Source organism: Ptiloglossa arizonensis, chromosome 3 (genome assembly GCF_051014685.1).
Source record: "Ptiloglossa arizonensis isolate GNS036 chromosome 3, iyPtiAriz1_principal, whole genome shotgun sequence".
NCBI classification, from domain to species: domain Eukaryota; kingdom Metazoa; phylum Arthropoda; class Insecta; order Hymenoptera; family Colletidae; genus Ptiloglossa; species Ptiloglossa arizonensis.
The window spans coordinates 16,310,334-16,337,460 of NC_135050.1; the positions used below are offsets into that span (position 1 = coordinate 16,310,334).

Here is a 27,127-nt window from a genome sequence, read left to right on the forward strand (position 1 = left end):
TGGAAAAACGAATGGCGCTCTCTCTCTAGCAAGTTTGTTAACCGTAAACCGCCAAGTACGGTTAAATTGCATAACGCTAAGAATGTTGCGGATCGGAGGGATATTTGAATCAGGTTTGAAATTTTCTTCGCTCTTCGAAAGCAAAGATCGTGTCTTTACTCGTCCAAACTCGTGAATTTGTAATTTTTCCTCTGGGGTACGACATTGCGACGAGATCGATAAATGTCACGGAACTATATCGAAATGGACTTTCGTTTACTCGAAACGTCATTGAAAAGATATCAGAATCTTTGCTCGGTAAATTTTAAAAGAATACACGTGTTTAAATTTTCCGGTGACTCGATAAGACTACTCGAAAGACGAACACAGAGTACTTCTCTTTCGCTCTTCTCGATGCTAAGAATACTTCTGTACAATTTACGCACAGTTTCGAGAACGATTAAAAAATATCTAATTCCGTTGTTTTTCGACTGGTCGATTTAATTGTTTCACCTACTCTTATCCCCTAGAAGAGCGGATAAGATCCTAACCAATAAAAAACCTCTCGATAAGACAACTCGAAACACGAACATATAGTAGAATACATCTCTCACTCTTCTCGACCGCAACGCGTTTTCTCCGCCCACTGTCCAGATTATTTAAAAACCGTCAAAAATTCCCAGTCTCCTTCGATTCGTCGATTCGCTCGTTCCATCCACGGCAACACGGCCACAAAGACGATCCCATTCTGTGGAAACTACGCGCGGTATAACCCGACCGGTAACCCCCGTCTAGGTGTTTTCCAATCACTATTCCTCATCTAACGTCCAGACTTGTTGAGCGTGTCGTTCAGGTGACGAGTCGTAAATTCCTCCGACACTGTAGTGTATCGCGGTGTGTCCGAACCGTAGGAAATTTATCGCTTCGTTAGAACCCGTTTGAACGTCGTCCGCGTGGCGCGCAATTTACGTCGGAAGTCAACCCGAACGACGCGCCCGACAAATCACTTTAATAGATATTGTCACTTAATGCGGCGGTACCATCGAGTCGAATTTATCCACGGGGGTGGTTTAAGTGGGTGGGTTTACAACGCATGCCGTCCCGTTACGCTGGATCGCGTCATAATCGCGGGGGAGGGGAACGGAAGGGGCGGTTTCGGGGTGGCAAGTTTCGCCCGCAGGTGTCGTCGAAATTAATTCGCCGCGAGATACCTAGCCGGCGCGTATCGAGGCGGAAACGCTCGATATTCGAGCGTGTGCATCCCATGGCCGATTCTCTGGTCCCCCGTCCACCGAACGGGGGGACGGGGGTTATGTTACGCCCGCGTTTCCCGTTCGACGATGGAAGCCGGCTGTTCCCATCCAGCTCGATCCGATCGAGAAAAATTTCGCTAAATGGAACCGACCTCCGCGGATTTATGCGCCCGACGGAATATTCCGTCGAGCGATTTCGCGTCCGGGCGCACACGTTACGCGGAGACGCCCCCCTCAGTGGCGTAGCGAGGGGGCTACGCGCGAATCACTTTCCGTCCGGCCCGATCAAGGGAAAATCCCCCTAGTATTTATGGACAGAGCGGGAATTAAATAATTCTCTGCAACGAAACGAGCTACCCCGTCATCTCGTCGAGGGTAATCTACGGGTTTATCGCCGAACAACGGCGATCACGATCGTTAAGTAAAAGCCGATTCGAGTCGCGCGCGAAATGAAAGAGAAATGCGCGCGAATGGCTTTTAAAGTAAATTCTGTTAAAACAGCCCGGGTTACCGGGGGTGGGGGGAATTGAAACGAACAGTGAATACCGGTACGTATAAAGGGCGATACGATGGTGCCGCTCGAAAATCCCTCGTCGAAAACCCCGCCACCCTCGATAACCCTCCCCCCGCTGCGCCGCGTTTTTACAACGGAGGAGATACCGCTGTAATAAACCGAGGATTTTTCGTTTTCGAGCAGAGGGGACGCTCGAGAGCCTCTTCGGGGACGATTTTGTTCGAAACGAATGCGAAAATCAAGACCGTTATTAACCCGTATTCGTCGATTTTTGCAACGATTTCCACACGGTGTACACGGTATACACGGGTGAGAGAAATTTAATACCGAGTATTTGTTCGCAATTTTTCCCGCGACTTTCGCGTTACGATATTTCGAACCGATACAGGTACGCGCGTTTTCGAAGCGATCGAGTCGTAAAGCAGTCGTTACTCGACCATTCCCGCGCGAGCTTCGTTCGAAAAAGCTTGCTCGTCGAGGGCACTTCGTTTTTATCGAATACCGTGTTTCATTCGCGGTTCGGAAGTGTCTTTGTACAATTAATCGAGAACTATTAATCGATCAACGTACTCGGCAAACGTTACCGAATTCGAAACACAGAATCGTGTCGGAATTGAAAGATTTCATTTCGAACGAATTTTCTGAATCGTCCCCAATCGCATCCTGTTTCCTCCAACCCTTGACAATCGTTCCGTGTAACGATTCTCGAAAACTCAAAAATTTCTACAGCGTTCGTGTTCTTTTACACGCGTGAACCGGTTCGATCTTTTTTCGCGCGTTTTCTTTGAATTCGAGGGAAGTAAGGCCGAACGACGCATCTCGTGTGTATGGATCGACGTTCTTTATTAAACTGAATACCCGATCCTACGTGTCGTCTTATCGTCAGTCCGTTTCTCTTTTGTTTCTCACAACAGATAGCAACTGTCGTACGGTGTGATCCGTGTGGAGCGAAACGGAGCAACAACCGTACAAAATAACCGTGAACGCAAAGTTTCCGCGTTCATGTACCGTGTACAGGAATTTTCCAAATCTTTCTCGACAATCGTACAAAGCATCCAGAAACGTAAACACTTCTCGTGCGGTGAACGCGTGTCCCTATCGCGCTGGATCTCTCGAAACACGGATTTCGTTCACCAAAAACACGAATTTTTGTTAAACGAAATTCCTCCAGGCCGCGACATTCCTCGCGAAGGATTTCATAACTTCCCGGTCGGTTGGTCGGTCCCTTTCTCGGAAAACAATTTACAGAAAAGGCTTTCCGGCCGGCATTCCGACGATCTCGACGAGCGGTCGCGTTTCCTCGCGGAGCGCACGTCGTACGAGAAAGAAGTCCGAGCGGACGGATTGTCCTCGACGAGTAAGCGGATAAACCACGCGGAACAATAACGGTGCGCGAAATAAGAATTCGCTCCCCTCTTCGCCGGTCCCGTGAATCTGGAAACGGTGGCCGTCGAGCGGAGAAGTTAACGATCTTTCGATTCGTTGACCGAACTCGATTCAATCCTCTCTTATCCGTGGCTTCAACTCGCCACGCGAAGATTCTTTTCTTGTTCCAGCGGTGGCTCATTGTTCCCTTTTTAAAAGTGGTACCGCGGGAACGCAAAATACGCGCGCCGCCGCTAGCTGGGTCACTCTCGAGGGAGGGGATGGGTAAAAAGAAACAAAAAAGAAAAGAAAAAAGTAGCCACGACCGCCACGGTGGATGCAAGTTTCCGACGCGCGACTCTCTCGAAAGATTAGACAGGGAGCTTGACGCGAAGGGCGAGGGGTTGACGGTTGAGGGGCGTCGCGACGACGACGGGAGGGGTGGGGGAGCGTCGAAACGGGGACACCGGAAAAAGAAGGTCGACGAGCGAAGCGGATGGGTCTTAGCGACGGACTTAAAAACAATTGGCCCGCGGCGACGCGGGAATTTTAAACATACTTTTATCGCTCGCTCGGATGGCTTTTGTTCGGACGAAATCGCCCGAGGAGGGGCACGTAGGGCGAGGGGGTGTGCGGAACGGGGTGAGAATCGAGGACTCGACGCACACTGTCCACGATCGAAGGGCTTTAAGGCAATTTACGAGGGGTTTTACGGTTTCAAGTGACGCCGGCCTGTCCCGATCTTTTCCCATTTCCCTCCGTTATCTGTACCTTCCCCCACTCTGCTCCACTCTTTGTCTCCGGTCTCCTCTCCCTCGCGTCCACTTTACATTCAATGTTGTTTTAATACCCCCCCTAGCCGACTCTCCCTTTCCGACGCCCATTTCTATCCCTTACTCCACTCCGTTTCTCCAGCCCGTTGCATTATAAGGTGAGAAGAAAATTATCGCGACCTCTGGAAATTTAAATGCGACGAATCGACGCCCCCCAGACCCGACTGGAAAATTAGTTTCTCGCCGTGGCAGTTGCGCGCGATCAAATACTCTTATCCGGGAGGACTCTTCTTTTCTTTCACTCTGTCCATCCGACATTTTATATCTGTTATACATCGATGTTTGTATATCTCTCTGTCTATTTATCTTGCTATCTATTTTGCTATCTATCTGTCTCTATATGTATATATTTGTATATCTATATAACTACCCTTCTATTTATATATCTATATATCCACCCATCTATTTATATTTCCATATATCTACCCATCTATTTATACATCTATCTCTCTATATCTCTATGTATCTCTCTGTCTCTATCTCTCTATCTCTCTATCCCTCTATGTATCTCTCTACCCCTCTATCTATCTTTCTATCCCTTTATCTATCTCTCTATATGTCTATCTATGTCTCTATCTATCTCTCTATCTATCTCTAGATTTATCTTTCTATGTCTCTATCTATCTCTATATTTATCTTTCTATATCTCTATCTATGTCTCTATCTATCTCTATATTTATCTTTCTATATCTCTATCTATCTCTATATTTATCTTTCTATATCTCTATCTATGTCTCTATCTATGTCTCTATCTATCTCTCTATCTATCTCTATATTTATATTTCTATATCTCTATCTATGTCTCTATCTATGTCTCTATCTATGTCTCTATCTATCTCTCTATCTATCTCTATATTTATCTTTCTATATCTCTATCTATGTCTCTATCTATGTCTCTATCTATCTCTCTATCTATCTCTATATTTATCTTTCTATATCTCTATCTATCTCTCTATCTCTCTATCTGTCTCTATATTTATCTTTCTATACCTCTATCTATCTCTCTATCTCTCTGTCTCTCTATCTCTCTATCTATCTCTCTATCTCTCTATCTATCTCTCTATCTCTCTATCTATATCTCTATCTATATCTCTATCTATATCTCTATCTATCTCTCTATCCCTCTATCTATCTCTCTATCTCTCTATCTGTCTCTATATTTATCTTTCTATACCTCTATCTATCTCTCTATCTCTCTGTCTCTCTATCTATCTCTCTATCTCTCTATCTCTCTATCTCTCTATCTATATCTCTATCTATATCACTATCTATCTCTCTATCCCTCTATCTATCTTTCTATCTATATCTCTATCTACATCTCTATCTCTCTAATCTCTCTATCTCTCTATCTCTCTACCCATTTCTTTTCCTCTTCTTCTTCGCGATGCTTGTCTTTTGTTCCCATTGGAGACGGTTGCACCGACGACGACGAAACGTCGCTACGCGCTCCCGGAGCAGTAGTCCCGGGATAACGACGAGCAGACGCCGATACAGAGAGGATCATCCGGGTCCGGCCTAGACGACCGTACAAAGAAATCCGCATCAGGGTAATGTCGCGTGAAGTTATCCCGGTGGTTCCAAGACCCGTGGTTTCGCCTTTGCTCGAGGACAACCCGTGACCGGTGTCTCTGAACGGATCCGGGAGTCGTGAGAAACGAACTGGATGCTGGATTCGTGACGTTTCTCGCGACGATTCTCCGAGACTTGTAACGAAACCGTGAATCGAAAAACTGGGGAGTAAGTCGATTATAAACGAAGAAAAAGAGGAAATATTTAATTCGAGAATGAAAAATAGACCAAATGTTCTACATTCTTTTTGTAAATATACTGGTCACCAATATCCAGTTACTCGACCACGAGAAAACACGACAATTGCTTCTCTAGATATTATTTGTATAAAGTAAACTCTAACTTATTTTTCTTTACGATTTCATTGCGTTGCCGGGAACAAATATATAAATACAAAATACAACAAGAATCTGTATTTAACCTAATTCCGTACTGCACTCGACAAAGAGCTTTCAAAGGATAATACCTCTCCGTAAAAAAATCAATAATGTTCCACCGATCGTTCGCAGATACGATTACTAGCACCGAATGATCCCCACCGTGAAACTTAGCGTGCACCAAGAACGTTTTCGACAATCGATAATATTATTCGGAAGTTTATACCGATTAATTTCGAGTACGTAGCTTAAAACAGAACCGTGTGTCATTATTCATCAACTTTTGCTAAAGTTTCGATCAACGTTCGCACCGATGGACGAACGTACTCGTAACGAAACTCGCGGACAGGGCCGACCGGTTACGCGCTTTGGTATCGACGATGGAGCGATAATTTGGCGGGAAAACGATCAAACGGACACTTTACGGTGGCGTACGCGAGAATCGCCGTCAAACGTCAACGATATCGAACAACGGTGGACACTTCAAACGATGTCACGGGCGAATCATGCTACGCAAATACAATTTCCTATCCGGAGGTACGTGTCCTTGTAAACAGACACGCGTGATAGGGTTTGCGGGCGGATAAGGGGTGGTAACGGTGCTTCGATTACAACTCTGGACGAGCCACTAAACTGACGTCAGGCGAGGAAGAAACGAGGGTGGTTGCGGAAGGGTCGAGTTTAGCCGCTCCACTGGTCTGTAACTCGAACTAACCCCAAGAAACACCACCGCTCGGGAACTTGCCGCGTCAGCCTCGCTATAAGGTCGAAACCTACCGCCTACGGACAGGAAACGGAATCCAACTTCCTTCCTTGGTCGAGGGCGAAGATTAATCTCGACGCGGCCATGCTTCTACCCTACGCTACGGTAACCCCTTCGAACCCCTTGCCTGCCCTACTCGCGAGACCGCGTACACTTCTCAGCGGGCTCTTTCTATCTGCCTCTATCAATCTGACTACCAACCCCCACATCTGCCCCCTCGGCTGTCCGAATCCTCCTCGAGTGTTTTCTCAGCAGAAAACTGACCGTTCGAACCGACTGTTGCCACGATGGACGGTGATTTAATTCATCGTTGATCGAATTAGAACCCTACGAGCCGAGAAAACGGTAAGAAACGTTCCTGGCTCGATGAGAAATCGATCCACCGTGTCCACGGTACGTGGAAACGAAGACTTGCTCGATATTAGAGCGGTACGTGAGGGCTAGGGAATAATTCGTGGTTCGATGAGAAATCGAGCGTGTTCGTGTAAGCGACCAGACTCGAGACGGGAGTGTGATTTCGCGGGAAAAGCGTATTTATAGAAATTGCAGCCATCCGATATGTTGTGCTCCACGGTTCGTGCAAACGAAGACTTGGTCGAATTAGAGCGGTACGAGAGGGCTAGGGAATATTCGTGGTTCGATGAGAAATCGAGCGTGTTCGTGTAAGCGACCAGACTCGAGACGGGAGTGTGATTTCGCGGAAAAAGTGTATTTATAGAAATTGTAACCATCCGGTATGTTGTGACCCGAAGAGCGTAGTATTTATTGGACGAATTTCGAGTCGATCTCTTTTATCGATGCGTGACATTTTCTTTGCAATGGTCGCTTTCGAGTGACAATTTTCACCCCGGATTCTAGTAGTTTTGTCGACTCGAGGATTCGTATTCTACTTGGTTCCAGTCAGTATATTATATTAGAGAAAATATTGCATTTATTAGGGTGAATTCCGAGTTGGTGTCTCTTTTAACCGTACGCGAGATTTTCTTCATACTGTCCCCGCTTTCAAGTGACAATTTTTACACCGGATTCGAGTAGGTTTGTCGACTCTAGGATTCGTATTCTACTTGATTTCAGTCAGTATATTCTATTGGAAAAAGTATTGCATTTATTAGGGTAAATTCCGAGTTGGTGTCTCTTTTAACCGTACGCGAGATTTTCTTCGTACTGTCCCCGTTTTCAAGTGACAATTGTTACATCGGATTCGAATAGTTTCGTCGACTCTAGGATTCGTATTCTACTTGGTTCCAGTCAGTATATTCTATTGGAGAAAATATTGCATTTATTAGGGTAAATTCCGAGTTGGTGTCTCTTTTAACCGTACGCGAGATTTTCTTCATACTGTCCCCGCTTTCAAGTGACAATTTTTACACCGGGTTCGAGTAGCCTTGTCGACTCGAGAAATCTCGCGTTGAGCTCGGTTCGAGATAAAAATCGCTACCTGCCCCGCTTTCGAGCGAACGGATCTCCATTTCGTCGCTCGAAAGCGGGAAATTCTATTTTCTGCTTTGAAACGAAATTCTAAAACGAAGGGATCGCGATACAGGTACAAGGTGATCGCTTTATCCGACCGTGTAAGACACTCGTGATGGTACTTGCACGTAAAATGCACAAAACGATAAACCGTTACTTCGATGTTGCAAAGCTGAACAACGTTTCAACGCGCGTACCGCCAATTTAATTTTCCAGATCCCTGCGGTAACGTGGAGTGCGTAGAACCGGAAATCTGTCAGCTGGACGACTCGAGGCAACCGGGCTGTCGTTGCGGCGAGCAATGCGGCCTTGAGTTCTCGCCAGTTTGCGGAAGCGATGGCAAAACATACTCGAACGAATGCAGCCTCAGACAGGAAGCCTGCAGATCGAGATTATCGCTCAGGAAGATCTACATCGGCGCCTGCAGTTCGGGTAATTTGAATCGTATCGTAAAAATCATCGAAATCCTACGAAAACACATTGACCGTGTGTAAAAGCGTAAAAACATAAAAACATCTACCAAGTTCCTCAATTAGTATTATCGAACGACAAAACTTATCGAACAACCTATTACACATATTTGATAATTCACCAAGTCAAAATTTCGATCGTATTAAATTCCGTCTATATACCTGAAGAATATCTAAGAACCGTGTTCGTGTTTCCAAGCAGTCGAACCATCTTATTTATATTTCCAAAAGAATACAACGAAACTTATTTCTCATCCCGGTGAAGCGGGATAGGTTTGTCGATAGAACAAAGTTACATTTACCTTTCATAAAAAAAAAAGAAACGTTTAACTTTCGCTCAGCCAAGACGATCGCTTTGCACAATGACGAAACGCTCCAGTATTTCGTTCGCTCCGGTCCGAAGATAATTCGAAAATACGTGGTACGAAAGGATGAATCGGTGGAAGGTTTTGCTTTTTAAATTTCGACGCGTTCGCGTAGAGGTATTGCGAGCCGCTACGAGACAACCGGGAATGCAAATTAAAAAAGCTTTCCGGGTTGAAAAATTTCATCGCTCTCGCGCGTGACACCCTTTCGCCCACCGCCTTGCCCTCGATCCGGGGGCTCGAGAGTGCCAACTAGAATAAACGTCCCGTAATGCCCACTGCCAGCTGCTCCCGCTGGCGAGCAAACAAAACCTTTATCGCGAGCGTGGCTTGACGCGCGATGAAAGGGGATTTTTAATCCGCCCCATTGTGCAGGAATCAATCCGTGCGACGAGGCGAAGTGCGGCCCCCACGAGCAGTGCGTCATTAACCGACAAGGGATAGCGAGCTGCGAATGCGGCCCAGAATGCGAACCGGTGATGAGACCCATCTGCGCGCGCGGCGGGAAAACCTACACGTCCCTATGCGAGCTGAAGAGACAGGCCTGTCTGACGAAGATCAACATCGAGGTCGCCTACACGGGAACTTGTGGATCCAGAGGGCCGTGTTCGGAGAAGGTCGGTACTGATTTTGTGTCGAAGCTGCATCAAACTAGAGAACGAGTTATCCACTTGGGAACGAATAAAAAGTGAACGATAGTTTTTACTTCGTTACTCGTGAAGCGAAAATTAGAGTTTGAATTGTATATAGAAATATTCTAGTATTCGAGGAAACAGATTTGGAAACAATTTAGGTATATTGGGATAAATATTTCGGACGGTGAATAAATAATTGAGGGTTTTTTGGTTTGTTATTTATTGAACGAAAATTAGAGTTTGAATTGTGTATAGAGATAGTGTAGTATTCGAGGAAACAGATTTGGAAACAATTTAGGTATATTTGGATAAATATTTCGGACGGTGAATAAATAATTGAGGGTTTTTTGGTTTGTTATTTATTGAACGAAAATTAGAGTTTGAATTGTATATAGAGATAGTGTAGTATTCGAGGAAACAAATTTGGAAACAATTTAGGTATATTTGGATAAATGTTTCGGACGGTGAATAAATAATTGACGGTTTTTTTGTTCGTTATTCTTTGAACGGAAATTTAAGTTTGAATTATATGTAGAGCGAAATATTTCAATATTTGAGGAACCAGATTTTGGGCAAAATTTGTTTTGGGATAGAAATTTGGGACGAAAGACGAACAATTTTCTATCCGTTACTCGTTGAACGAAAATTGAAATTATGGAAGAAAATATTTCAATATTCGAAGAATCACAGGTCACCCGTTATCCAGTAACTCGGGTTGTTAACCACATGTTTGGAAAAATGTTTATCCGGATAAAAATTTCGAACGACTATTCGTCGATTCAGTGTTCTGTTCGTTATGTAAAACACGAATACAGATTGGTTCGAATTTGGTAAAATAATAACACGTAAAATACAATCAAAATATTAAACGTCTCGAGCTGTACGAACGATAAATTCTAATCGTACGAGATAACGAATACATCTGTCTTCTCGCCTAAAAATTAAAAGAAGTAAATAAAATAAAACGAAGAGTTCCAACTGCGCGTAAAACTCTAAAAGTAGATAATAAATATTTCATACCAAAGCATAGATATCTTCTTTTGCAGATAATCGCGATTACAGATAACTGTATCGTTCCGAGCCGGTGTGTCAACACTTTAAGAATCTCGATCCGCGAAATCGTGTTCGTCTTCTAATCAACCCCCACCCCTCTCGTTCCGTGCAACCTTTTACAATCATAATCCTCGTTGCAGCTCCCGACGACGTTGCTCGATTCAATCGTAACGCACGGGCGCGATAACGGTGAAAAATCGCGCGAATGAAACATCGACCGACCGAGAATTTTCGCGAAACGGGTGCACATTAAACTTCTTGCGAATTAAAACGGCCAGCGATAAAATATCGCGGACGATAGATTATCGGGTAGCCCACGGGTGATATCTCGGAGCGTTGAACGACAAAGGAGCTGACTGTCGCCGAAAGGTGATGTTGGAAACGAGCGGGTACGAGGATCCACGCGCGATTGATCGAACTTTTATTCAACAGCCGCGAACAGACCAAAGAAAGAAAGAACGAAAGAAAGTAGAGTACACGCGAAAAGAGACTGTCGACGTGTCGTTCGGATCGAGAACGCTCGTGGTTGGGGAAAGTCGATTCGAAAACGGATATAATTCCCCTCTTCTGTTCCTTTGCAGATTTGTCAGTGGGGCGCGATTTGCGCGGAGACCAGCGGCACAGCGATTTGCGAGTGTCCGACCTGTCCGGCGGAATTTCAACCGGTTTGCGGCGACGATGGCATCAGCTACGGGAACGAGTGCAAGCTGCGCCTGGAGGCCTGTCAACATCGACGAGAGATTCGCGTGCTTTACCAGGGACTCTGCAGTGAGTACCGATCCCCGCCAGACAGCGGCCCTTTAATTCTCTCGAATTTTCATCCCCGACGCCGACATCGGTACCACTCGACTGTCTGCGAATCCTCTTCCTTGACGGCCACCACCCACACCCTGCGCGTACAGAGCAGAGCTCGATAGGGACCTACCAAACCTACCCGATGCCCACCATTTTGGATTTGGAAACAGCGCTGGGAATTTTTTAGTTTCTACGACCTCGTTCGAAGAGTTTGTCGAGAGGTGTGACACTGTAGAGGGGAAAAGATTGAAGGCTGTCCCGATTATGGCCGGTCGATTTACCTTTCGAATAAAACTCAAACGGTTTATGTAAACTCGATATTTTTTTTTCGTTTGAAAGTACAAACTCGGGAGTTAATAATGGAATAAGATAGATTCTTGGGTTGGTTTTTTTTTATAGAGAACTGATTTTTTCCTAACATTTTTCACGACGTTTTCGCACAAACTTGGATCAATTTTATTAATGATCCGTTTGGTGTTGTGTTTTAGGTATGGAATTGTCTCTGTATTGTTGACACGTGGTTTCGAGGGAAACGATTACGAAGTTACTGAATGGTTAACGTTAAAGATACCCGATTTTTCGTAATACGCTTGAATAATTTTCACGCCTTCTTTCACCGTGGCTTTTTCCACGATTAATTTCCCATCTGTCTAGATGACATATGTCAAGTTTCGGATTAATCGGTTCGACGTTTTAAAAATAGCGCGAAATTCAAATCGACCGGTGATGATTGGGACACTCTGTATTTTTGCACCTGGGCAGGTTTGGAACGATACTAAACGAATGTAACCCAGTGTGTACAAGATTTGGGACTTGCAAGTAGTAGAATTTTTATTTTTGACGATCTCGATCGATCACGACGGTTTGAGAATTCTTTTTAAGGGCGACCCCCTAAAAGAACAAGATAAACTTTGTGTCTGAAATAATAAACTATTAATATAGAAGGATACTAGAATGTAACTCAATTCCAAACGTGCACGATCACGATCTTGCAAAAAGTGACACGGATATTTATTTTTAGAAGCAAGATATTTATACGTTCCGAAAACTTTTCCAATCTTGATCCAGGTCACCTTCGACAAGAACAAAAATTGGAAGTCGAAATTACGTAAATTATCGTAAATTAATCGCACCAATGCGAGTAACTTAAAGTAACCCGAGGAAAGTGATATTCGAAGTACGGAAAAATGTAAAAATTTCACCTTTTTTATTCGATTAAAACTTCGTTAATAGTACTAACTCGGAACAAGTAACTATCAATTACCAGAGCCCAGTAACGATTTACACGACCAAGAGCGCGTCACCGGCGTTAATAAATAAAGAATTATTTATTTCCTCGAACTCTGTGTAACCGTGTCGTTCGTAATTCAGCAATCGCTTCGTAAAATGTAATTGCGTCCGTTCGACTTTCAGCGTCTTGGTAAGAAGCAATTGATAACTCCCAACGCAATTTCGTTATCCTACAATACCGCGGATAAAACGGGGAAAAAGAGATGACTCGGATGTTCGATACAGATAGGTCACGGAAAAAGCACCGGCCAGATCACTGACGTCCTTCTGATTCAACTTCTTCCCGGGTTTCTCGGCTGTCCTTTAGTTTCTACTTTTTCTTCCCCCGATGCTTTTCTTTTCCCTTTTCTCTCTCTCTCTCTCTCGTTTATTACAAGAGAACGTCGAGGCTGTCTGTACTGCACAACTTCCTTCATTCAATTTACTTCCACTTCGGTCGGTTATTTGCGCTCCCGAGATACCTCGCTAAATTTTGAAAACAGAAACAAACCTACCCTCCGATAAACTCGAATCGAATCTAACGTTGGAATCTCGTTGAATTTCCACCGTTCGGCGAGACGAACGTGAATTTATACGGTTCCCTGTTTGCGCGGATAAAAAATTGCACACCGTCTCGGCGCGACAACAGAGAAAGATTTCCTAGAGGCAGCGAACGGTTTCAACGACGACAATTAAGATTGCTTTAATGCGTCGATGAGACCTTTTGGTAAGTTACGAAACCATTTTGAAACAATACAGTCTTGGAAACTCGTCGAGGTACTCCGGGTGATAAGGATCACACCTGGGAAAACGAGAAGAAAGTGGGAGAAAAGCAAGCAGAAGGTACTAACTGGGAAAGAAGCAAGCAAAAAGTACTAACAGCTAATTGGTGCGCCGGTTGGTCACCAAAATACCATATAAAAAGCCTCGAGAGGTGAAACAAGGACCCTTGATCATCGTCTCGACCAGTATCGTTGTTTCGATCTATACAACTCGACAACTTTTCGCCAGTATATACGTATTAGAGTGATTCGTGTTGTAAAGTTCAGATTATAATATCTAGTTTATTACAATACGCAGGGATCTCGCGTATCTAGTAGTATAGTTATTGTATACATAAGAATATAAAGTTCGAAGAAATGCGTATACAGTGATACGTCTTGATGTGAACGACGACAGTGTCGTGTGGTCTTTCCGACTCTGGACTTGCAACTCGACTAAAATGAAAAACCAAAAGGATAATGGCCAAACGCGGTTGACCGCGTGGCAGAATCGACATCTGCCACCCTTAAGATCGTTGTTGCATTCGTTCCAACAATTCGTATTTCAACTGGACCGATTTATTTGAACGTTTCACTTGCGATTAATCTCGCGACGCGAAGCTGAAAGTCTCTTTCACCGAGTTGCTAGAGACAAGCAACAATCGTATTTTTGCACCGCATTTCGCGTCGTACGCGTAACGCGAATCGATGACGGAAAGCTTTCCGATGAAAGAGCCAACGAGAACGAGAACGATAACCGGCGGTGATAGTTATTTTCGGTGTTAGGTTAAAATCGTGTCTCGGGCACCACGACGACACGCGGCTTTAAACAGGTGCTCCGTTCTCACCGGTTCTTTCTCGCGGACGGTTCATGGAAATCGGTCACGAACAGTCGTAGCTCGACACGAGGCAAACGCACAACTCGAAGAGGTGGCTCGCGATGGCTGGCTGCCGTGTGACACATGGCATTGTTCATTTCCAACGCAAATTATTTCCGCACATTCGTGCACGAATCACCCGATGGCCTGTGCTCTGCGCCTCTTCGATTCGGGTCACTCGTACACGAGTGCTACTCGCTCCGGGGAACCGAAACTCGTAACTACTCGCGAGAAGTGTACGTTTGTTCGTTCCGTTTTAAAGGGGAAGATCCCTTTGTCGTTCGTACCGAGAGCAATTTACACCCGAGAACGAACGAAACGATCCCGGATCGCGGCCAGCCGCGAAGACAAGTTACCTCGACGCACACCCGGGAAACGATCGATAGCTTCGCAAACCTGCGAGATAATCGCGCGGAAATTTTCGCGCGAGTACTCCGGGTACTAGTGCACGCGCGTGTCGAATATCAAACGTACAGGTCTTGCGGTTTCCGTTGCGTTTAATTCCAAACAATCACTTCCGATCGAGAATTCTCCCTTGACAGAAAACGGTCGAGCACACGGATAAGGAACGTGTTTCTTCAATTAAGTTGAAGCGAAGATCAAGTTGTTCTACTCTTTTTCAATGTCAATACGGTAACCGAAACGGTTAAAGGCAAAATTAACATCGCTCGTCGTAATATTATATTTTATTATTGAATTCTCCGGTATACGCTGTTCAGTAATTCCCGTTCGAATTTTTGATGGAAACTCGAAAGTCGATTTAAATTGTAAAACATCGTATTCGGACGCGATAACGGTATTAATTTTTGATAGACGCTCGGCAAAAAGATATCGACAAGTTGATCGAAATCGCCGCGAACAACCACGCCACGTTCGTAATAAACTTATCGACGATACGGTACCTCGACTAACTCGATTGTCGTTGATTGAGATCTTTTTTTTAATGTTAGTTTCTTCGATCGTGTTTCGACAGCTTCTTCCTCCCGTGACGAAAAAGTGGAACGAATCGAATCGATTCCTGAATAAATATGGGGGTTGATAACGAGATGCTTTCGAGCGGGCAATCACGGAAATTGGGATTTCAATTATTCAAAGGTATTAACCGTGTTATTATCGTGATGTTAAATGCTCCGTGATAAATTAGAACGGCGGACAGAACGGTGAAAATAAAATATTTAGCGATCGCTGCTTCCAAATGCACGAAAAGAACGTAAATCGAACGAACGAACGAACAAGATCGATTCAGCAATTTTTGATATCCATTCGCGATAGAATTTAACGTTCGTCTTCGTTTCGCGAAAAACGATCGTGTTCGGTTTCCATCGCTTTTTACCGAAAATTCGACCCGCCACGGATCGAATTCTAATCTCGCGGAACAACTGTCGGATCGAAGATTCAAATTGTTACGCTCGGTCTGGTCCCTACGGCGACGAAAATTTTTACCGAATCAAAGGAGACACCCACGATTCGATATACTTTCAGCGAAATTTCCATACAATGCACGAGACCCTTTGATCTTCCCCCACCCGTTTCGATATCATAATCGTATTTGCATATTAATGCACGACGGCGGGTACCTTTGTACCTTAAGAATTCCTCATTAACGGAATTTGCATCTTTATTGAAAAATCCTTTAACCGGGTAACGCTGCAACCGGAAAGAGTACCGAGAAGAAAGGGAAAAAAAAAACTGGTTATCGACGATTCGCGAAAAAGGGATAAAATCTCGTTAAATCGTTCCACCGTCGATCAATCGCCGGTAAATGTGACCAAAAAAATTTGGTTGCACAACACGAGAGCAAAGTGAGAAAAATACGAGTCGAACCGATATTTCGGGTTGGAAAAACGCGATAAGGCGAATTTCCAACGAGGTGACGACTGCTGCTACCGAAAGAGCACACGCGACGAAACGAAACTTTTCCCGTAAGCTGCACGCGAGGTCTGCTTGAGAAGTAACGTCATTTTTGCGTGGAATTCGTCGAACGATTACTCAAGTAACGCGTGAACCTGCTATTTCGAACCGTATAGTTATACCGACGAGTATAAGTAGATTCTTTACGAATTTCGAGTGAAAGATCCCGATTACGAGGAAAATTTTAGTCAAATCGACGAGGCGAGTCGAATAGAATCTCAATTTTTTGTGCTCGAAACTCTTTCAAAGGAAATATATTATACGGAAAGTAAAATGAAATTAAAAAATTGCCACGCAATTCTTTGCAAGAAAAAGAAAAAAAAAACAACGAAACTCTCCTGTTTCGATACCCAAAATCGCACCGAGAGAAACGAAGAGTGTACGAAGTGGGAGCAAACGAAACTAATCTATAGAAAGAAAAATACACGTCGCTAGAGAAACGTCAGGTACGGATATATAGACTCTTGTCGACCCACTCCCGAAAAACTAAGGGAAGAAATAAAATCATTATACAAAAGCAAAGTATACGTACACGTACACACACGTTACGCGGAAACGCGAGATACGGATACACGCTCTGATTAACCCGCTCTGGAGGCATCGCGCTAATGAATATTATCGCGAGAAATTTGAATGTAAATATTTCCCGGGACGTACACCTCCGGGCGACGTGGTTCCATCCGCGGAGCAATACGACGAATAATTCCCAATCTGCCCCGAAACGAGTTCCGAAACTCGTGTTTTTGCAACAGCTAGGTACTCGCGCCATCATCCGTCTCCTCGAAGACCAGATCCGCTACGAAGAAATCCATTCGAATCGGTAGATTCGTACCGAGGGAACTCTACCCGTCCCGAGATAATTTGCATGGTTTAAAATCGCGTGAAACTTCTGAAACGTACTGCCGGGATTCGGTTCCATGCATATCACGACGCGGGCGACTTCGCCCCTCGCTGAAATTGTATGAGTTGTTACCTCGCGGCATGCACGTTGCATATGCATGCAGTTTCGTCCCTTCTGCGCGGCAACCGTACTCCTACGCCAACCACCGGCTTCGACTTGGTGTGTACCGATCGCAGTCACCAGGATTCTCGCGCCGCGAGCACGGAAAGCCAGAAGCCAGCTCCAACTCTCTCCCTCTCGAACCTCTATCCCCCCAAACCCACCAACACCCAAGACACCTCGTCCTTCTCCGGCCCGCGAACGCTTGTTACCCTCGACTGTAGTAGCGTCATCGACACGTCGCCTGGCAGAGGGAGGGTAAGCCGACGCCCCTTTCCTCTCGGCTTTCAATGAATTCTAAAGATAACTTCTCGACTGCAAATTCTACTTCGATGCCAACCATCTACCTTCCATCCCGTCCTGTCCGTCTCTTTCCTTTGCTCTCGTCCACGGCGTTTGTTGCTAGCCCCGTCTTCGTCCTACGTTCCGTCTCTCCAGGATTCGTTTCTCGTTCGCAGTCCGAATCCTTGGATCCAGCCAATGCCACCCTGTCCCGATACGGAGGTTGGGTAGATAATTTCCCTCGAAACGGATGCAGTTATGCAAACACCGGGACCGAGAATCTTTATTAATGACGGTTTAAGCGTCGAACAGAAGGCGAGCCGGACCGCGACAGGGCACGGAGGGCGATCGGTTGCTGCTTCGGAAGGGCGTCGATCCGCGTTCAGTGAAATGTATGAATTATATTTTTCGAAACGTATCTGAAACATATCTTATTACTTTTTTATACTTTCTAAAAATATGTCTTTTGAAAGAGCCCCAGACGTAGAAGGAAATTCTATGAAATTTAATATACATATAATCATAATTACAAGTATTTCTTTACTATATTTTTTGAAACATATCTGAAACATATTACTTTCTCATACTTTCTAAAAATATATATTTTGAAAGAAACCCAGACGTAAAAGGAAATCCTATGAAATTTAATATACATATAATCATAATTACAAGTATTTCTTTATTATATTTTTCGAAACATATCTGAAACATGTCTTATATTTTTTGATACTTTCTAAAAATATGTCTTTTGAAAGAAACCCAGACGTAAAAGGAAATCCTATGAAATTTAACATACATATAATCATAATTGTAAGTATTTCAATGGAAATACTTCAATCCTGTGATCGTGGTAACGGAAATCAATCGCGAGCGAATCGTCTGAAACAATTCCGGGAGCGAAAGTCATCGAGGACCAAACGCGAGGCTCTCGCGAACGTTTGGACAACGGAGCAGCCAAGTTCTCGATGATTCGAATACGATGGGGTGGTCTGTTACGAGTCAAAACCCCCTGGTGGATACCAGCTGGGTAGATTAAGTACCGTGGCGGTCACGAGGATAACGTTAACTCCGTGCGAAGTGGAATCAAAGTTTTCCATGTGGTCTTGCCTCTCCTTCACCGTGCTACTTTCCCCGAATCGGGCCGAGAAAGGGTCTTATCCCTAATGGAATTGCGTTAAACTCCAGCAGCAAGAACGATCCAAGAGTAAACATCCTTGCAGACGCCGGAGACTCGGGTTCGGGATCTTGCTTGATACCTTCGTGATAATTCGAATATGACGAGGGAAAGAATTGTTACCGAGTCGAACGATAGTGGTGGATATACCAGCAGATGGATAGTTTCAGTTAGGGGTTCTAGGGAATCGTCGGTACAGAAGTCTTCTTCGAGTTGCAATGAGTTTCGTATCGTACCGTTGCTGGAATTGCTCCAGAGTAAAGATACTTCCGATTGCTGGAGACTAGAGTCAGTCGTACCATCGATACCCTGTCCCTGATGATCACGACGAGAAGATGAATTTATTCCGAGACAGATCACGCGATGGTGATGGACATTAGACGGTAGATGCTTTTGGTTGGTGATCTTCGAATCGATGTGATCAAAGGCAGCTAGGCTAAGTGTCCACGAATGTTGCAGTGTGTAATTTTACACACAAGGCAAGGAAAAGAGTTTAACTTTGGTGGAATTGCGTTAAACTTCCGCAATAAATATGACTCGAGAGCAAAGATCTTTCCAACTGCCGGAGATTCGAGTCTAGGGTCTTTCGTGACTACCCTTAGATGAGTATGACGAGAGGAAGAATTATTCGAGTGAAACCATTTGATAGCAACGAATACTAGGGGGTAGATATTTTTCATTTGGGATTAATGGGATTAAGGGCATTTGGTTCAGGCACCTATGAACGCTACAACGTGGAACTCTGTAAATTACTCTAAATTGTGGACGTATTCCTCGTGGAATATTTGCTACAGTTAAACTCCAATAGCAAATATGACTTAAGAGCAAAGATCTTTCCAACTGTCGAAGGCTAGAGTCTAAGCTCCATTCGTTATCAAATCCTCCATGGCTGTTTCTAGGTACATATAACGAGAGGAAGAACTATTTGTGTAAAATTATCTGACAGCAACGAATACTAGAGAAAACATAATTTTCAGTTCGTAATCTTGAGATCAATGGGGTTAAGAGTACTTAGTCCAGCCACCTATGAACGCTACAACGTGGAACCCTTTAAATCACTCTAAATTGTGTACGTATTCCTCGTGGAATATTTGCTACAGTTAAACTCCAATAGCAAATATGACTTAAGAGCAAAGATCTTTCCAACTGTCGAAGGCTAGAGTCTAAGCTCCATTCGTTATGAAATCCTCCATGGCTGTTTCTAAGTACATATAACGAGAGGAAGAATTATTTGTGTAAAATTATCTGACAGCAACGAATACTAGAGAAAACATAATTTTCAGTTCGTAATCTTGAGATCAATGGGGTTAAGGGCACTTACTCCAGCGATCCACGAGCTCAACTCTTCTTTAATTCGACCAGGGTAGAGACGTGCAAAATATCGCGAGAGATTTACGATTTTCAGCGACCTGCTCGGACACCGTGACGAACGGTCAGCAGCCTCGGTCTTTTTGCCCTTCGCGGGCAATTACCGGGAGATAGATCGCCCGGGAATCCGTGTTGCCCGACAAACCAGCTACGGTGATAATCGTGGTCCGTGGATGGTCGTTAATTGGTAATTGTTGTTTGCTTGCAGATGGCTGCGAGAACAAGAAGTGCGAGTACTATTCCGTGTGCGAGAGCGACAGCACTGGTGAAGCCAAATGCATTTGTCCTGGAAAATGCGAGAACTCGGTAAGTGAACATTTCGACGAACTTCGAGATTGTGAATTTTTTTTAAATCCGTGTCCATAGAGCGAGTTTTTGTATACTTAATTGTCCACAGTATTTCGTCCAGAAGATACGAATCAAAGATTAGGAAATATACGAAGAAACGAGGAATTCAAAGTTTCGTGAATAACGAATGTTCAGAAGGGTTGAAAAATATGAGAACTCTCGCGTAACTCGATGAAATTTCCTTCGATTTTCTTACCGGGAATTTCATTTCAGAATATCGTGCGTTACGTGTCGATTAATTCGTAACATTCAACCCGATTGGACGTATCACCGTTTAAAATTACCTTAATCGCATTACACCGTACCTAAGGTAACAAACTCCGCGTAATTTAACGAAATGTCAAAGTTTCTCATTAGAAGATAAAGCATCGAAAGGAAAGCTACTTCGTTCTGGAATCTCCTCAACACTCGAGTTGAAACGGGAGCATGCTCAGTAGGTTAATCCCTGATTCGAATTGAAATCATCGAGTTAATCCTTATCAAAGTGAATTGGAACGCTTCTTCTGAAACGAAATTAACCGATATCAATTTTCCAACGTAGAGATATCATTTGTTATCCAAACGATAGTTTCCAATCCTGTCGTTGGCCAATTCTACGTCCCTCTCGTTGAAAGAAACGGGACTCGGTTGTCTCTAAAAAAGAAAATACATCCTCGATCGTTCTTTGATCGAGAATTGCAAGAATATTTCAAACAATCGACTTTCGAGACATTGTTTCAAATAAAATTCTCGCCGCCAATTTCGAAGAAAATCGATCAGGTTAATTATTTTTCAACGTCAAGTAGCGAAAACATCTCGAATACCCTCCTCTCATTTTCTACAAAAATTTTCACCATTATTGATTGAATAACAAAAAAGCATTTCGTACGAAATACGTTCCAACGAACGAATTCCTTTTCAATTTTTCGTCTCTTGTATTCTCAGAGACATCGAGGTGATCTTCAATTTTTCAAAAACAACACCGTATATTCTTTCAAAGTCAACTCGAGCTCACCTTATTATTGATCATTGAATTTTACTATCGGCTACGGTGTTAAAAATACACAGTGTCTATTAAGAAGACGTCGTCTCGATACAACCGAAAACGAAAAATTCAGAACACGTTCGTACGATAAATCTCCTCGAATACATTCCCTATGAAACTCAGCCTGTACAATATCATAGTAAATGTTGCACACGATCGACGAAACGAAATCTGATTCGACGAAAGGAATTCTTCTTCGTCCGAAGAAAAAGATTCCACCCAGTGGATCGAAGCAGCGAGAGATTATCGAGAACGAGAGTTCGTTTCAAGGGCAGGTTGTCGCCGCGAGATCGATCGCGTTCGCGGTGGAAAAAAAATCCAGTCTTATCGAAGGAGCTGGAGCGCGAAACGATCGCCGTTAAATATATCGAATCGTCGAACGTGCCGATCTCTCTCGGCTTTACGTGCTCGCGGTCAATCGTTGCGTTAAGCCTCGCTCGTTAGCACGATCGTAGTAAAATATTCATTACGATGATGGATGCGCCGTCGCGCGTATATACGCGCCGGAATCAGAATACGCTCTCCATGACACGACTGTTCGCATTTCCGCTCGACCGCGCAATGTTCAGCGTAACGAACCGTTTGTTTCGTTCTCAACGATCGCCTTGAACGCGTACACGCGTCTACTCGAAAGAAACAGATCCGAGAATGTCTTTTATACGCATACGCGTTTTCTGAGAATTCGCGTTTTGTTCGTTCTTTAGAATTTTTAGAACTCGTCGAGTGTGTACGACACGATTTTCTATTTTGTTCTCTGTGAAAACGAAGAAAAGTTTCGTATCTTGTTACGTCTTTGTATTATATCTGGTTCTTTTTCTTTTTTTTTAATTACCTAGGAAAATATTAACAACATCGAAATATACTCTCCTCGAAATCGGTTTACATTCGTCGGCAATATTCATCGCTACGGATAATAAGAGCGACGTAAATCTAGATAGTATTGTCATGTTTAACATTCTGTATACGACACGTTATTAGTAATATTCAATCAAATTGAATATTCAATCAAATTGGGAACTTTATATGTACGATCCGACGAGTTGGAAAAGATCCTCCGAGGGAGTGATCTGGACACGGTGGGGAACTGTTCGAAACAAGTAAGAGTGTTGAAGGAGATATTGATGTTTAACACTAGAATTATCAAAGGAGGCAATTTGACTTGTGTCAAACTTCTTTTCAAAATTACTCAATTATTCATGGTGTCTTTGCCTACGATATTCATAGACAATTATCAAAATAGACAACTAACGGTACTCGTAAATTAATTTGCCCTTTCCCTATCTAACATCGAAGATATGTATACGATCTGATAAAAATAGTAATACGTTCACCGTGGGTAGTTTCAATGTTGATATCTCTTCCGAATCTCCGATTCTTCTTAAATAATCCACCTATAGGTGTCCACCCACAACTCTCGATCAGAAGTTAAATCAAATTTAACAAACACAGTGTCTCCTGTTTTGAGATCCACCATTCTGGAGTCTCTCGCGTCACGGATCGTTCCTCGAGACATAGTTCGTAACGTTAACCTACGAGAGAAGGAATTTTCCTAATTTTCCTAATTTTTCTAATTTTTCTACGTCACGAACGCAACGTTCGAACGAACCCGGCTCTCGTCGATCCGTTTCCTCCCTCGAGATCGTGGCAATATCCGCTCCTTTTTCTCTCCCACGGGAGAGAATAGGCGAGCGAGTCGATACTTTCGCAAATCCCAAGAGCGTCGAGGAACTTACTACACGCGTGGTCAGAAGGGAGATGGTAGAAGAAAGAGGTGGAAAAGAAAAGGGAAAGGGCGTTGCGACGTTATCGCGAGTAATCCGTGGTGGTTCCCTGGAAGCTCTGTGAAATAAAACTTCCCCGAGCGCAAATATTCGTTTGGGAATGGAGAGCACGTCAGGGCCCTCCGAGAGATATCGTTATCCGGGCAGATGGGGAGGAGAGGAGGGATTGGAGACGAAGAAGACGACGACGACGACGAGGAGGACGAGGACGAGGACGAGGATCTTCGTCGGTGGAACCGGCCCAAGACACGGGGGTTAGATTCACGGATTCGTGGAACGTCCTGCTGACAAAACCACGAACAATTCCGAGTTTCAACGGTGCGACGTCGTGGTGGCGGTCGTTCGGCGTAACTGTCGGCGGGGCATGCTTCTTTTTCCAAAAGGGGGAATCGGAAAAGTGGTTGGACGTGGCCAAGGGCGACGGTACACGCGGTAGCTACACCACCTCCTGTCCCCCGAAGCTATCCAAAATCCAACGACGACGTTACAGGACGATTATGGGGCAGACCGACGCGAAACCATCAGCTGGAACGACCTTCCGCAGAAGAGCACGTGATACAGTCGCGCGAAACTCCCCCACGAGACGGACATTAAAGGGTCTCGTCCACATCGGGACCCCTGAAAGTCAATTTCCAAATATTGTACGCGTTTTTCTTCACGTTTTTCCGTACGAGTTCTCTCGCGTGTGCTTCGACCATACTTATCTCCATTGGACATTTTTTTTCCGGGGGAGAGTTTCCTCCATAGTGGATTTTCTTTCCATTGGAAATTTTCTTCCGTAGGAAATTTTTTTCCATTGGAAATTTTCTTCCGTAGAAAAATTTTTCCATAGGAATCTTTTCCGGAGGAAACTTTCTTCCATAAATTTTCTTTCCATAGAAAATTTTTTTCCATTGGAAATTTTCTTCCGTAGGAAATTTTCTTCCGTAGAAAAATTTTTCCCATAGGAATCTTTTCCGGAGGAAACTTTCTTCCATAGATTTTCTTTCCATAGGACATTTTCTTCCGTAGAAAATTTTTTTCCATTGGAAATTTTCTTCCGTAGGAAATTTTTTGCCATTGGAAATTTTCTTCCGTAGAAAAATTTTTCCATAGGAATCTTTTCCGGAGGAAACTTTCTTCCATAAATTTTCTTTCCATAGAAAATTTTTTTCCATTGGAAATTTTCTTCCGTAGGAAATTTTCTTCCGTAGAAAAATTTTTCCCATAGGAATCTTTTCCGGAGGAAACTTTCATCCATAGATTTTCTTTCCATTGGAAATTTTCTTCCGTAGGAAATTTTTTGCCATTGGAAATTTTCTTCCGTAGAAAAATTTTTCCATAGGAATCTTTTCCGGAGGAAACTTTCTTCCATAAATTTTCTTTCCATAGAAAATTTTTTTCCATTGGAAATTTTCTTCCGTAGGAAATTTTCTTCCGTAGAAAAATTTTTCCCATAGGAATCTTTTCCGGAGGAAACTTTCATCCATAGATTTTCTTTCCATAGGAAATTTTCTTCCGTAGGAAATTTTTTTCCATTGGAAATTTTCCTCCATAGAAAATTTTTTTCCATTGGAAATTTTCTTCCGTAGGAAATTTTTTTCCGTAGAAAAATTTTTCCCATAGGAATCTTTTCCGGAGGAAACTTTCATCCATAGATTTTCTTTCCATAGGAAATTTTCTTCCGTAGGAAATTTTTTTCCATTGGAAATTTTCCTCCATAGGAAATTTTTTTCCATTGGAAATTTTCTTCCGTAGGAAATTCTTTTCCATTGGAAATTTTCTTCCGTAGAAATATTTTTCCCATAGGAATCTTTTCCGGAGGAAAGTTTCATCCATAGATTTTCTTTCTATAGAAAATTTTCTTCCGTAGAAAATCTTTTTCCATTCGAAATTTTCTTCAGTAGGAAATTTTTTTCCGGAGAAAACTTTCCTCCATAGATTTTCTTTCCACAGGAAATGTTTTTCCGTACAAATTTTTTTCCATTGCAAATTTTCGGAAATTTTCTTTCGTAGGAATTTTTTCCCATAAAAAACTTTTTCCCATAGAAACTTTTTCCGTGGAAAACTTGTAAATTATACATTACCAAAAATATACATCGGAACTTGAAGATCAATCTCCAAATATTGTACAGACCTTTGTTCACGTTTTCCCAAGTTACCAAACGCGCGACGTTCGATCGTTTTTAACAAGAGAATCCTGGAAAGATTGTCGTGTGTCGCGAGGTAAGGGAAACACGAGAGCCCGAAAATTGGAAAAATTACAGCGTGTCGAAGAAAAAATTCGATTTCTTCGGCGAGTTTTGTTGCTTCGAGAGTTCTCGAGTTTATTTTAGCTCGTACGATAGAGGGACATTTACTTTGTATCGGTCTATTGGTTCCCGAGATATCGGTGCCAACCAGCTTGAAAAATGTCATTTCGAGAAGAACAGCTTCCAAGTTCGGCGTACCGTGCAGAAGTATACACAGAGTTCGTTTCGAAGTCCCGTAATGTTACAAATTGTTACGAATTTCGTCGTAATGTTTTTCGGACGCGAAACTTTCGGAAAATGTTAAAAGAAACAAACGTCGTTAAGTATCATCTTAAACGGAGAAAAATGTTTCCTTTTGTCGCTATCGATATTCCACTTGGCATGGTAACTTTACTTGTACATAATGCTTGTTTTTGAAAAGGACTCGCAACTAAGATCGATACGTAAGACTGGCAATACGTGGATATAGATATTGTGAAATCGGAATGAATTTCGAACAAATGGAACGAAAAGAATCAATAATCGGTACTCTAACGCTACTCGACTGCACCTTCACTCGTTGCATTCTAAATCCTGTTTCGCACACAGGCACACTCCTAGTGTACTCTGAAAAATACCAGGCACACTCCTTAGAAAAAAACACATTTCCAAACACTTCTCTCCACACTTCTCTCCACGTGTATTTACACATAATTCGTTATTATTTCCACATATACATACCACTCGTCTTATGAAACTGTTTCTCTCAAACAAGCATCTTCAAACTTTTCATTTCGAAAAGAGCTTCTCTTCGCCATTTTATATCGAATCCTTCGAAAAATCATTTCGTTTTTTTTAATGAAAATGAAACACGATGTTTTTTAGAGCGTACAAACATTTTATTAAATCATATATTCTCCATTTTGGAGAACCAAATGACTTTCCGAACAACCCGATATAAAGTCATCGAGTTTGGTCCGATCGATGCTCGATCGATCTTAACTGAAACTTCGTCCCCTTTCCCATTCCCAACGATGGCGGACAAGGAGCCAAGAAAAGGAATGTTGCAGACTGATTGCGATGCATCAGCGTAATTCTCGGCGTAAGATCGCCGAACGTTCCTCGCGTTCCCGTCTTAAACGCGAAATTACATCTTTCTCGCATGATCGCACAATGTTCCCCGCGAATTTTACGCGTCAGCATTCGGGAACGAAAGGACTTTCGAGAAAAGACGAGACGTAAAGGACCGATTCGGGACGCGCGGAGAAAGAGATGAGGGTTACAGGAATTGTTTGAACTGCAAACGAGAAATATTGGGCACGTCCCGACCGCCCTTATAGTACCGCGCATCCCCTCCGTAATTGTCTCGTGAGTTACGATAAAAAAAAAAGAAAAGGGTAGGAAGGAAACGCGGGCGTCGAGTCGCGAGAAGAAACGAAAATCGACTCGCTCGCTCGCGGATATTGTTCCCCGTCTGTTCGTTGTTCCCGTAGGGTTAAAATCGAATTAGTATCGTTAATCGGTAGAGAGTACGGGGAAACGAACGAGCAGAGGGAACACGAATCGATGGTCGACTCGAATGTTAAACTAATTTACTTCGTCAGGGGTCTTTGGTTCGCTGTTAGTTTATCGATCGAGTCATCCGTGTCGTATTACACCGGCAAACATTACTCGACACTG

General features: G+C 43.4%; 1 protein-coding gene across 3 annotated transcripts in view; it reads left to right on the forward strand.

Annotated features, from left to right (window-relative positions):
* LOC143144453 (agrin) overlaps positions 1-27,127 on the forward strand; it is a 772,831-nt gene that overhangs the window by 721,318 nt on the left and 24,386 nt on the right. For all 3 annotated transcript variants that reach the window (XM_076306867.1, XM_076306868.1, XM_076306869.1), the window contains 4 exons: positions 8,340-8,555; positions 9,334-9,575; positions 11,228-11,414; positions 20,293-20,390. In XM_076306867.1, coding sequence (XP_076162982.1) covers positions 8,340-8,555; positions 9,334-9,575; positions 11,228-11,414; positions 20,293-20,390 — 743 coding nt within the window. The remainder of the gene's footprint in view (positions 1-8,339; positions 8,556-9,333; positions 9,576-11,227; positions 11,415-20,292; positions 20,391-27,127) is intronic.